At 47.6% G+C, this 12,500-nt stretch overlaps 1 protein-coding gene across 8 annotated transcripts in view; it reads left to right on the top strand.

The window, feature by feature from the left end:
* pcdh1b (protocadherin 1b) overlaps window positions 1–12,500 on the top strand; it is a 198,812-nt gene that overhangs the window by 161,026 nt on the left and 25,286 nt on the right. Inside the window, exon 5 of one of the 8 annotated variants that reach the window (XM_031568882.2) lies at window positions 8,753–8,837. The exons of the other annotated variants lie outside the window; for them this stretch is intronic. Coding sequence (XP_031424742.1) covers window positions 8,753–8,808 — 56 coding nt within the window. The 3' untranslated portion in view covers window positions 8,809–8,837. Of the gene's footprint in view, window positions 1–8,752; window positions 8,838–12,500 lie in introns of those variants that run through there. 8 annotated transcript variants of the gene reach the window in all.

The raw sequence follows: 12,500 nt of genomic DNA, 5'->3' as shown, positions 1-12,500 counted from the left end.
CAGGAGCAAAAAGGCAAAAAGTGTAGGAGGAAGAGGCGTGTTTTCAGGTTATTAATTGTAGCTAGTTGGCATGGCGACGGAATGGCCGCCAGTGGACGACCTTGCTCTCATTGTTGGAGCATCAAAACCCCGACAGTGTAGCTCCTGATGTGGGTCGGCTGAATAACACGCAAAGAGAGAAAGAGGCAGAGAGAGATAGAGAGAGAGTGAGAGAGGGAGAGAGGGTAGAGAAAAAGGTGCGAGAAACTGAGCGAGACAGACACGAGAGAGGAAGAGAAAAGCAAAAAGCCAGAGAGAATGAGGGTGGGTGGTAAGTTAAAGAGAGTACAGACTGTTTGTGTAAAACCAGTCGGACGAGTCCCCTTTGATGTGTGTGTCTGCTGCCTCGTCAGACAGGTCAGTGTCACAAAGGGCTTTCATGCCCAGGCGATGAGGTCACTCGCGCACCATTGTGACATCGTTTTGCATAGATCAGATGACATCATGGCTGTCACACCTGGCAGAGTGTGAGTGTTAAAAACAGGACACGGCTCCGTGAACAGCAAATGGATTTCATCAGCCAGGATTAACATTGCACCTTAACGCTGCTCCCGTATCCTCCCGCCATCCTCCCGCCATCCTCCCGCCATCCTCCAGTGAGGGAGGCAGATGGAGAGTGTCTGTTCAGCCGAGGCCCTTCCTGCTCATGGGGATCTTCCTGGGTTTGTTCCCTGCAGTGGAGAAGGCTGGGAATAGACACTGTGCTTTGGAAGAGGCAAGTTTACAGGGCTCTTGGACACTCTTCATCGTGTTCACCAAAAGTCCTTACGGGACGGTGTTTGTGTCTATGTGTGTATGTGTGTGCATGCGTGTTGACAGTGTGTATGTGTCTTTAGGTGTGTGTGTATGTGTGTGTGTGTGTGTGTGTGTGTGTTTGTAGTTGCATCTGTGACAGACTGACAGACAGGTCACCATGGCAGCTGCCTCTCTCAGAATGGTGCCTTGGTGCCCACCCGGTACCTGGCCTTTTCCCAGGACTCCAGCATCCATGCTGAAACACGCACACAGACACACACACACACACACACACACACACACACACACACACACACACACACACACACACACACACACACACACAGACAGTGCTTCCTGTTGCTATCTCTTACTGTTGTGAGATAATAAGAAAAACAGCACATGCAGTCCTCACCAGTCCAGGCCCCACTGTGCTCTCAATATGGCTCCCCTAGAGTCAGCAACCGAGAGAGAGAGTGTGTGTGTGTTTGTGTGTGGGTGTGTGTGTGTGTGTGCGTGTGTGTTTGTTTCAAAAAGAGAGAGAGGAGATAGTGAAAGAGAGGGAAAGAGACAGGCAAAGAGACAGAGAGAGAGTATGTGTGTGTGTGTGTGTGTGTGTTTGTTTCAAAAAGAGAGAGAGGAGATAGTGAAAGAGAGAGAGAGAGAAAGAAAGTGAGAGGGAAAGAGACACAGGGAAAGAGAGTATGTGTGTGTGTGTCTGTTTGTTTCAAAAAGAGATAGAGGAGAGACAGGGAGTGAAAGAGGGAGAGATTGAGATAGAGATGAAGCAGACAAAATCTTTATTTCACATTCTTCAGAGGTGCAAGGAATTCTGGGTAGATGGAAGGATAAGCCAACAAAGAGATGAAAGAACTTATTGCAAGCTCTGAATATATGCAATTAAAATGGACGCCATCTACTTTGTGTGGAATCAAATCAAATCAAACCTAGGGACATGTTCCCATCTAGAGGCCCATGGTTCATCCTCCAACATCTTCACATTATCATTTTATTGTTTGTTTGTTTGTTTGTTTTGTTCTCCATCCTCCCCAACCTCATGTGGTGTTTTCTTCAGCTTTTATCATGCCAGCATCGATAACTCGGGCGGAATCAAATTCGATTCCAAGATTCTCCCCGTCAGAGCGTCTTACTTGTCGGCGGGGCCCGTAAACCTCCGAGCCAGCCTCAGATATACACTGCCAATCCCCAAACAGCTGCCTGTCGCCGTAAAACAAACAGATAGAGCTCTCGACGGCCGCCCCCCAAAATGGCCGACCAGGGGTAGTAAATATGAGACATGTGGAGAAATAACCGCTGAGCTACAGCGATTAATCTCCCATCATAAATCCCACATCATAGCGGCTGAAGCGCACCATAAATCATCTTCAGTCATCTTCGTCTTCACAGCCAGTCCGACAGCACCGCCCGGACAGCCCGCACTTGATCATCCCAATAGTTTGTCTGTGCGTTTTTTATTGTTGTTTATTTATTTATTTATTTTCTAAACAGTGATGAGGTGTCAACAGCTCTCACATACGCAAATGATGCGGTGTTTAAATCCGTAGCTGTCAGCGGACGACAGATGAATGGCACGGCGGATTAATGAAGACGCCCGGAGGACAGACAGCGGACAGACAGACAGCCGTCATCGGAGCGTTCACTGTCTCAGATGCCACAGATGCTCATTGTCCCTCGCTAATGACTGACAGCAAGTGTGTGAGAGAGCAAACAATGACACGGGGAAAAATAGATAAATAAATTCTTAAACGAGGATGACGACAGGATTCTGTCATCGGTAGCATTGTTGACAGACAGTTTAAGATCCTTACAGGAGCCAGTGTTCATTTGAGTCGAACAACAAGCGCAAGGATTTAGTCGGCTCAGTTCCATCGTAGAAACCAAACATCGGACGAAAAAAAAATAGATATAAATAAATGAATAAATGAATTCGTCTGGCGGTGCATTTTCTCCATCCATTTCTTTCCCCTTCTTTTTTTTTGCCTATTGGGGTAAGGATTAAAGTGTTGGCCTGTGTGTAAGCGCTGTTTATGCAAATTCACACCAGGCTCAGCACATTATATTTAAAGCCCTAACAAAAGGGGGAAATTGCTTTCGGAGAGGGAGACGGAGAGAAAGGGAGCCCGAGTGAAAAGCTCACTCACCACGCGCGACCAGCCGTCCCCGTCCTCCAGCGTGACAACACCGCCCGAACCAAAGACCTGTTTCATTTTTCATAACCGGGCCTTTATAGGAAGGTATCAGTGCTTTTATTGGATCAGCCAGCACCAGTCCTTATGCTGCTCTATTGACGGCTGCTAATGTGTTTTTGATAAGGACCGAGACTCCTTACTCCCCCTCTATCCCTCCACCTCACTGCAGACATCTTGGCACACCGCGCTTCTCTTATGCCATCCTGCTTGGCTCTTCTCACACTCCTGAAAGTGTGTGCTAAGCCTTTTTTTTTGGTTTGTCTTTTTAATTATTCTCCGAACCACACTGGCCACGCTCCAGGCCTTCGTAAAAAAAAAAATAAGAGCACGTCCACACCTGCGTCTGAACGAGTGCGAGGCCGGTCACTGCTGACGTTTCATTACCTGCTTTATTCGTGTTTGTCATTTCTTTTATGGCCACTCAACCTTGGCTTCATGATCAGGCAGACCAGTAAGTGGACTGGAACAGCACTGTAATAATGTCGAGCAACTCTGCAATTACAACTTTGCAAATCTAATCCTGCATATGTTACGATTGTAATACTAGGATTACAGGAGTGAAAAAACAAATATATAAACCATGTGTCTATATAGAAACGTACACACACAGAATCACACACACACACACACACACACACACACACACACACACACACACACACACACACACACAGTCTGCTGCTTGAGTGACATAGTTCATTAAGGAACCAGCAGCACCAGGGCCCAGTGAGCGTCTCCCAGGTGACTGGCTCTCAGGAAGTGAGGCGCTCGGAGTGTGGAGGTGAGAAATGCTCAGCGGAGGGTGGAGAGGAGAGAGGAGAGAGGAGAGAGGAGCAGAGTGTGTGTGTGTGTTGGGGGGGGGGTGAGAGGTGATTTTTTTGGAGGTAGGTAGGGGACTGTAGAAGCAGGCGTGTGGGGTGGAGGTGGAGTAGTGGGAGGTGGAGGGGGAGGTGGAGGTGGTGGTGGAGGGGACACGTCAGGCGGTGCCACGTCATGCGGTGCCCTCGTGTGCAGGTGTTCCACCGAGGCGCTAAATAGGTACAACGCCAAGGCTACACGCCTCATTATGCCCAGATGCTGCCAAGGGGAGGGGGCACGGCCGATACGCAAACACACACACACACACACACACACACACACACACACACACACACACACACACACACACACACACACATGCAGTATTATTTAAAACTCACTGAGATGCACACAGCGCATACAGCGCGCGCACACACACACACACACACACACACACACACACACACTCACACTTGGACAGATGTGGAGGTGGCAGAGGTGAGCTCCAGGATTAGGGCAGGGCTCATATTCTGGTGATTAGACCTGAGAAAACAGATTGGCCCGCACTGCTAAGGGGCCCTTTGGATCCATCTCACCACATTAGTGCTGCTACAAGAGTGTGTGTGTGTGTGTGTGTGTGTGTGTGTGTGTGTGTGTGTGTTTGTGTGGGTGTGTATGTGAGAGAGAGAGAGAAAAGAGAGTCTCCATCAGTGATAGACAAACCTGCGTGTGACTCCCGCGGATACTGAACAGATTGCTTTAAAAGCTTCACCAGGAGCCAAACAGCCTCTGATCACACACACACACACACACACACACACACATACACACACACACCGACACACACACATGGACTAACATCACCTGTCACATATGCCGGATCAGAACTACATGCGGCAGCTTACGCCTCTCTCTCTCTCTCTCTCTCACACACACACACATCACACAACACATATACTGGATCAGAACTGCACATGTCAGCTTACACCTCTCTCTCTGTCTCTCTCACACACACACACACACTCACACACACACTCTCTCACACACACACTCACTCTCACACACACTCTCTCACACACACACACACACTCACACACACACACACACACTTGTCCACACATACAGTAGTTTCCCCTGGTCCTCCTGCTGCCCTGGGACAGATAGTAGCAGCTGTTGTTTATGTGGGTGGAGCAAACTGGAGGTCCTCCACAGGGCAGCTGACGTTCGCCCCTCAATCCCAACCCCATCCCATCCTGATCTGGTACCGTTCTGCTCCTGGTCGGCTCTCGTCGGTCCGGTGCCGGCTGAGGTCCGGGGAGACGGTAGAGAGGGCTGCCGCCTGTCCTGTGGCCCCTGTGGCCCCTGTGGCCCCTGGGCCTGCTGAGCAGATGTCGATGCTCACGCTGTTGCCTTTCCCCATCTGCAGGAGCCACACTGTACACTGCGTTTCTTACACACGCTGGAGTGAATGTGGCCCAAACTAGCACTCACTTGGCCTTGATCTGGGCTAGACTAAGCCCACTTCTGGCCCTAAACTGGCATGGCTTTGGCCCACATCTGGCCCTAAACTGGCATGGCTTTGGCCCACATCTGGCCCTAAACTGGCATGGCTTTGGCCCACTTCTGGCCCTAAACTGGCATGGCTTTGGCCCCGTAGTGGTCCAGATCTGATGAGTCTGGGTGAGCTGATGCGCAGGTCCATCCCACCCCAAGCTTCTGTAGCGTCTCTCTGATTCGAACGCGGCGCTCACAGGCTTAAACGCCCCGTCCGCTCGCGGAGAAGCCATTGAGCAAACGTGCTCGTGGTGACGCAGAGGTCGAGACAGACTGGCACACCGGGAGCCTCGTTTAGAGCCGAGGGCTCGTGTCTCGAGGCTCTCTCTCTGTCACTTCCAGCGCAGCGGCGAGCCGAGCCAAGCTGAGCCGGACCGACGTCACTGGGCAACAAAGCGCCCATATGTCTCTCATCATTCTGCCTTTGTCTGAAGGACGTGCGGGATCCACTCACAGAGCTGCAGTCCTTGGCAGCCGCTGGTGGCCGTTGTGTACATTTCACCATCACGACAACCTGTGCTAAGCAATAAGCAGAGGGCAGACACAGCAACTGCTCTGTTCTACGTTCCCATGTTCCCACTCTCCCGGGGGCCTTAAGGATGCTTACTGCTGTAGATGCTACTCCGCGCACAAACTTGTCTTGCTGAATGTTGCATTCGATGGTCAAATATGGAACAGAACACATCAGTGACACCCCCATGGGTTAGGTGACGTGTCCTCTCATGTTTAGCCATAGCTGGACTCATAGCTGGGAAGTGGAATGGGAATTGCATCCCTTCTTTATTCCACGGTAGTCATGAAATCATATAGTGGAGCCACAAGAAGTCATTCGTTTTCCGAAGCATGTTAGTATTTCATTTTATTCTATATGCATTTGATTATTATTTTCACTCTTAGTAACTCACGGCAAAAATGTCAGGTTAAAAAACTATGTGTGCTCTCTTTTAGTCACCCATATGGATTTTCGGTCCTGTAACTTGGCAACAGGGCAACAGCTGCTAGTTCATTAAACAGAGTCAAAACATGTTAAAACCAGCAGGACTTACCGGTGCATTGTCTGAGCCTCTCACAGTCATGAACATGTCCTTCAACTTCAAAAACAAAGAAGTGGCGTTTTGCATTGACAGGGCTATTCTGCACTGACACAGTTACTCTGCATTGACACAGCTATACTGCATTGACAGGGATACTCTGCATTGACACAGCTATACTGCATTGACAGGGTTACTCTGCATTGACACAGCTATACTGCATTGACACAGCTATTCTGCATTGACAGGGTTACTCTGCATTGACACAGCTATACTGCATTGACACAGCTATACTGCATTGGCAGGGTTACTCTGCATTGACACAGCTATACTGCATTGACACAGCTATACTGCATTGACACAGCTATACTGCATTGACAGGGTTACTCTGCATTGACAGGGTTACTCTGCATTGACTGGGTTACTCTGCATTGACACAGCTATACTGCATTGACAGGGTTACTCTGCATTGACTGGGTTACTCTGCATTGACACGGCTATACTGCATTGACACAGCTATACTGCATTGACACAGCTATACTGCATTGACAGGGTTACTCTGCATTGACAGGGTTACTCTGCATTGACACAGCTATACTGCATTGACAGGGTTACTCTGCATTGACACAGCTATACTGCATTGACACAGCTATACTGCATTGACAGGGTTACTCTGCATTGACAGGGTTACTCTGCATTGACACAGCTATACTGCATTGGCAGGGTTACTCTGCATTGACACAGCTATACTGCATTGGCACAGCTATACTGCATTGACAGGGTTACCCTGCATTGACAGGGTTACTCTGCATTGACACAGCTATACTGCATTGGCAGGGTTACTCTGCATTGACACAGCTATACTGCATTGGCACAGCTATACTGCATTGACAGGGTTACTCTGCATTGACACAGCTATACTGCATTGACACAGCTATACTGCATTGACAGGGTTACTCTGCATTGACAGGGTTACTCTGCATTGACTGGGTTACTCTGCATTGACACAGCTATACTGCATTGATAGGGTTACTCTGCATTGACTGGGTTACTCTGCATTGACACAGCTATACTGCATTGACACAGCTATACTGCATTGACACAGCTATACTGCATTGACAGGGTTACTCTGCATTGACAGGGTTACTCTGCATTGGCACAGCTATACTGCATTGACAGGGTTACTCTGCATTGACACAGCTATACTGCATTGACACAGCTATACAGCATTGACAGGGTTACTCTGCATTGACAGGGTTACTCTGCATTGACACAGCTATACTGCATTGGCAGGGTTACTCTGCATTGACACAGCTATACTGCATTGGCACAGCTATACTGCATTGACAGGGTTACTCTGCATTGACAGGGTTACTCTGCATTGACACAGCTATACTGCATTGGCAGGGTTACTCTGCATTGACACAGCTATACTGCATTGGCACAGCTATACTGCATTGACAGGGTTACTCTGCATTGACACAGCTATACTGCATTGGCACAGCTATACTGCATTGACAGGGTTACTCTGCATTGACAGGGTTACTCTGCATTGACACAGCTATACTGCATTGACAGGGTTACTCTGCATTGACACAGCTATACTGCATTGACAGGGTTACTCTGCATTGCCACAGCTATACTGCATTGACACAGCTATACTGCATTGACAGGGTTACTCTGCATTGACACAGCTATACTGCATTGACACAGCTATACTGCATTGACAGGGTTACTCTGCATTGACACAGCTATACTGCATTGACAGGGTTACTCTGCATTGACACAGCTATACTGCATTGACAGGGTTACTATGCATTGACAGGGTTACTCTGCATTGACACAGCTATACTGCATTGACACAGCTACACTGCATTGACACAGCTATACTACATTGACACAGCTATACTGCATTGACAGGGTTACTCTGCATTGACACAGCTATACTGCATTGACACAGCTATACTGCATTGACAGGGTTACTCTGCATAGGTTACACTTCATTGACACAGCTATACTGCATTGACACAGCTATACTGCATTGACACAGCTATTCTGCATTGACACAGCTATACTGCATTGACACAGCTATACTGCATTGACACAGCTATACTACATTGACACAGCTATACTGCATTGACACAGCTATTCTGCATTGACACAGCTATACTGCATTGACAAGGCTCTTTTTTGGTCTCGCCCCCCCCCTGCTTGTCTTTTCATTCTGTGATTTGACATGCATCTTTTTATTATTATTTCAATATTTCAATATTTCAATCCGCATCATAATAAGTGATAAAGTTCTCTTTTTTTGATCTTTTGCATGGGGTGTACAGTATTGCGTTCCAGGTGTGTGAGAAGTAAGACATATTTATCCTCTTGTAGGTGCTGTCTCCGGCGCTGAGCAAGAGAAGGGGGCCGGCCAAAAAAGACTGCCTTAAAACACACACACACACACACAAAAACACTCACACAGAAAAAAACTTTTTTTGTTGTTTTGTTTTGAGAAATCTACAAAAAGAGAGAATAAAAGGGGGATGATTACACGTCTCATTTCCTCCCTCTCACAACACAATGGTGCGGAGGAAAAGAGAATATTTTCTCATCTTTTTGCTCGTGATTGTAATCATCTCTCCCTGATATTACCAAACACCCTTTTCACATTCTTCTTTTTTGGGGTGTGGACTGAAACTTTTTCGGGGTGTGGACTTTTTTTTTTCTTCTTCTTAGAGTTAGAGACTTTCTGAGTGTTCATTTCATCAACCTGATTCTCGGTTGGACGTTGCACGGATCTTCGCGGGGACTGAGTCGATATCAGACGGACGTGCTGCACCTGTGATTTTTGCCTTTTTTTCATGGCCAGCGCTTGATGCCTGGTCTCGAAGGACGTCTGAGTCTCGAGAAAGAACTCTTAAAAATGGACCTAATTTCCCCTGCCTCATCTGTTCCTTAATGCCCTCTACCCACTACCCTCTCTCTTCCCTGCCCCCCTGCCCTCTCCCCCCCTCTCTCTCTCTTCCCTGCCCCCCCTGCCCTCTCCCCCTCTCTCTCTCTTCCCTGCCCCCCCTGCCCTCTCCCCCCTCTCTCTCTTCCCTGCCCCCCCTGCCCTCTCTCTCTCCCTTCCCTGCCCTAAACTGCCCTCTGCCTTGGCCTGTCTCTCTGACCTGTTTAGTCCTAATATTCAGAGTCAAGTTGGACTGAACATCTCATTTTATACTTCTTTTATTAGCTCTGCCCCTTTTAGCCAAATCCTCTGCCCCCCCCGCCCCCCTCCCTCTTTTCTTCTTGTTCCCTCTCTGTCTCTCTGCCTTGTATGTGTCCCCTCCCTCAGAAGAGGGGTATTAGACCGTGAGATTGTGGCTTCGTCTAGCTCCTCTCTCCACGCTCACACAGGGAGAGGAACCCTTGGGAGAGGAACACTTGGGAGAGGAACCCTTGCACTTTGAGACTGAGAGGACACTGAAGGGAGATCTAAACCAAACCACCTCTCTTTCTCGCCCATTCCTCTTCTTCTTCTTCTTCTTCTTCTTCTTCTTCTTCTTCTTCTTCTCCTTTTTATCTTCTTCTCCTTCTTTATCTTCTTCTTCTTTATCATCTTTATCTTCTTCTTCTTCTCCTTCTTCTATATCTCCTTCTTCTATATCTTCTTCTTCTTTATCTTCATCTTCTTCTTCTTCTTCATCATCTTCTTCTTCTTCTCTCACTCTCTCTCTTTCCCTGCCCTTTTTGTTTATCCATTCCCTCCAAAGGAAAGTGGAGCAGCAGAAAATTGTCTTCACATAAGAACATTAGGGGTGTGTGAGTGTGTGAGTGAGTGCTCGGTATTCAGCAGAGCCCAAATGGAAAGGTGCAGTCTGTAGGACCGGCACACTGACCTGAGTTCAGTTCAGTAATTAAACTGTGTGCCTGTGACCACACTGACAAGCACTCTGCCTGGGTGTCAGTGCTGCTGGAGAGAAAGGCAGCACTGGGGCAGTTCTTTATACGCAAACCATAGATTAGACCTGACGGGGGGGGGCACGCAGGGGGGGGGGGGGGGGGGGTAATTACTATTAATGGAGATATTGTTAGCTGATTTCAAACTTGCCTTTAAGACTGAAGGGTGTGCTTTTACAGCAGCACATGGATATCTGTAGAGAGGGGGATCATGATGTACATGTACATGATGTGTGTACATATGTAACATAAGGAGTATTTATTATCAAATATATATAAATAATATTTATGGTATGTTACTAGACATGGTCCACTATGTAAAAACACATTTGAAAATCACATTTGATTTTCTTTTTTCTTTTTTTTTCTCTCTCACTCTTTTTCAATCTAAATATGTCATAGACATATGGTAACATTAAAGTGTAGATTGGATGGCCAGTAAAAATATCATGATTGGTGTTCCTATACTAGATAGACGTCAGACTGGCTGTACAAACAGTCTGGAGGAGGTGCTCAGTTTGTGAATGTACTTTGTATTCTGGCCTTTTTAGTACAATAAAATCAGAACACCTGTCCACTTTGTTCTGTTTTGTTTTTAATGAGTATTTTGTCAGCACAGTCAGGAAGCCATTGTTGCCAGTGTTTCAATTAAATACCTTTGGGAAATAATTGTCAGCATATTGTTGAGTGCGTGTGAGTGCGTGTGAGTGTGTGTGCGTGTGTGTGTGTGTGTGTGCGTGTGTATGTGTGTGTGTGCGTGTGTGTGCGCGCGTGTGTGTGTAAGTCAGTGAGTGAGTGCTTAAAAACCCTTGTGCTTGTGTGTGTGTGTGTAAGTGTGTATGGGGGCGGTTATGAATGCGTAACTCATGTGTGCATGTATAGAGAGTAGGCTGATCAATGTGTGTGTGTGTGTGTGTGTGTGTGTGTGTGTGTGTCCCACTCCCCAGCCCTACAGTTAGAGCAGTCCTGTGTCTGCCTTGCTGTCGCCGGCCCATCTCAATGAAGGGCATTAGCAGCGGTTAAGCGCTAAGAGCTCTCGTCACTCCTGTAAAGACTGGGCCATCTCAGTGGCCCTCCCTCCTCCTCCCTCCTCCTCCCTCCTCCTCCTCGCTCCTCCATTACAGCGGCTCCTCCGCCGCTCCGCTGCCTGCCTGCTCCCATTAGCAGGAGGCGCGCCGCCTAAACACGTTATTAGGCCAATGCCACTTCCTGCCCAGGGTTACACGCACAGATCCGCTCCGGCAGTGAGCTGCTCGCCCCGACCGGTGTATACAGTGGAGAGGACCTGTTAGAGGTAGAGCCGGTTTTGATGGGTCTATATTCAACGGCTAGTCTGGGCCAGGTTGCGTGAGCCTAAGTAATTTGAAGAATCCCTCTTACGAATCATCGTACACTTTCAGAGCATTTTTCCTTGAAAGCATGGTAACTTAAGGAGTATGTGAAAGCGGACGTGGATTTACATAAGCTCTTAAAAAGAAATTAAGCTACTTTAACTTAATTGCGGGTTTAATTCATGTATTTGTCTTTCCGCCTGTCGATAGAAAGTGATTTGACAGAGAATACAGCGAGGTATATATTGTATGACTTCTGGAGTGCTTGTTCATATTGTATGTTTGTGAGTATAAGTCCTCCCTTTATAACTCATAAACTGTATTTGCTCATACTGTGAAAGGAGCAGAATGAGATCTGATCTATCGTTCCTCTGAGGTTTGCGTCCTCTCTTTCCTCAGACGCCATATTGGCTCTGGTAAAGTCAGACAGTTTCTCATTTTCAAAGTCATTTTCTCTCTCCCGCTCTGCGGTGTCATCCTTGTCCTGGCACAAAAAGGAAAAGGACTGCTGGTGGTGATTTCCAAAAGCCGAAACTATCCGTTTGTAGATCCGTGCTGTAGGACAGAGGAGGCAATGGAGATGTCCATTTTGGGGCTCGAAGAATGAGACTGGAAAGAGCGAAGGAAGGAGTGAAAGACAAAAAAAAGACAGCCCAATTATCTTACTGCATTACTTGCTCAAAATGGATTTTTACTTCGTCCAGAAAAACAACATTGAAAAATGTTTTTCTTCTTTTGCGTGTGTGTGTGGCGTGTGTGTGTGTGTGTGTGTGTGTGTGTGTGTGTGTGTGTGTGTGTGTGAGAGAGAGAGAGGGTAGAGGGGTCTTGATGTCTCTGTAATCACTTCCGTGGAAGATGCAACTCCA

Source organism: Clupea harengus, chromosome 6, assembly GCF_900700415.2.
Source record: "Clupea harengus chromosome 6, Ch_v2.0.2, whole genome shotgun sequence".
Taxonomy (NCBI): Eukaryota; Metazoa; Chordata; class Actinopteri; order Clupeiformes; family Clupeidae; genus Clupea; species Clupea harengus.
This window is presented reverse-complemented; position numbering and strand designations above follow the sequence as displayed.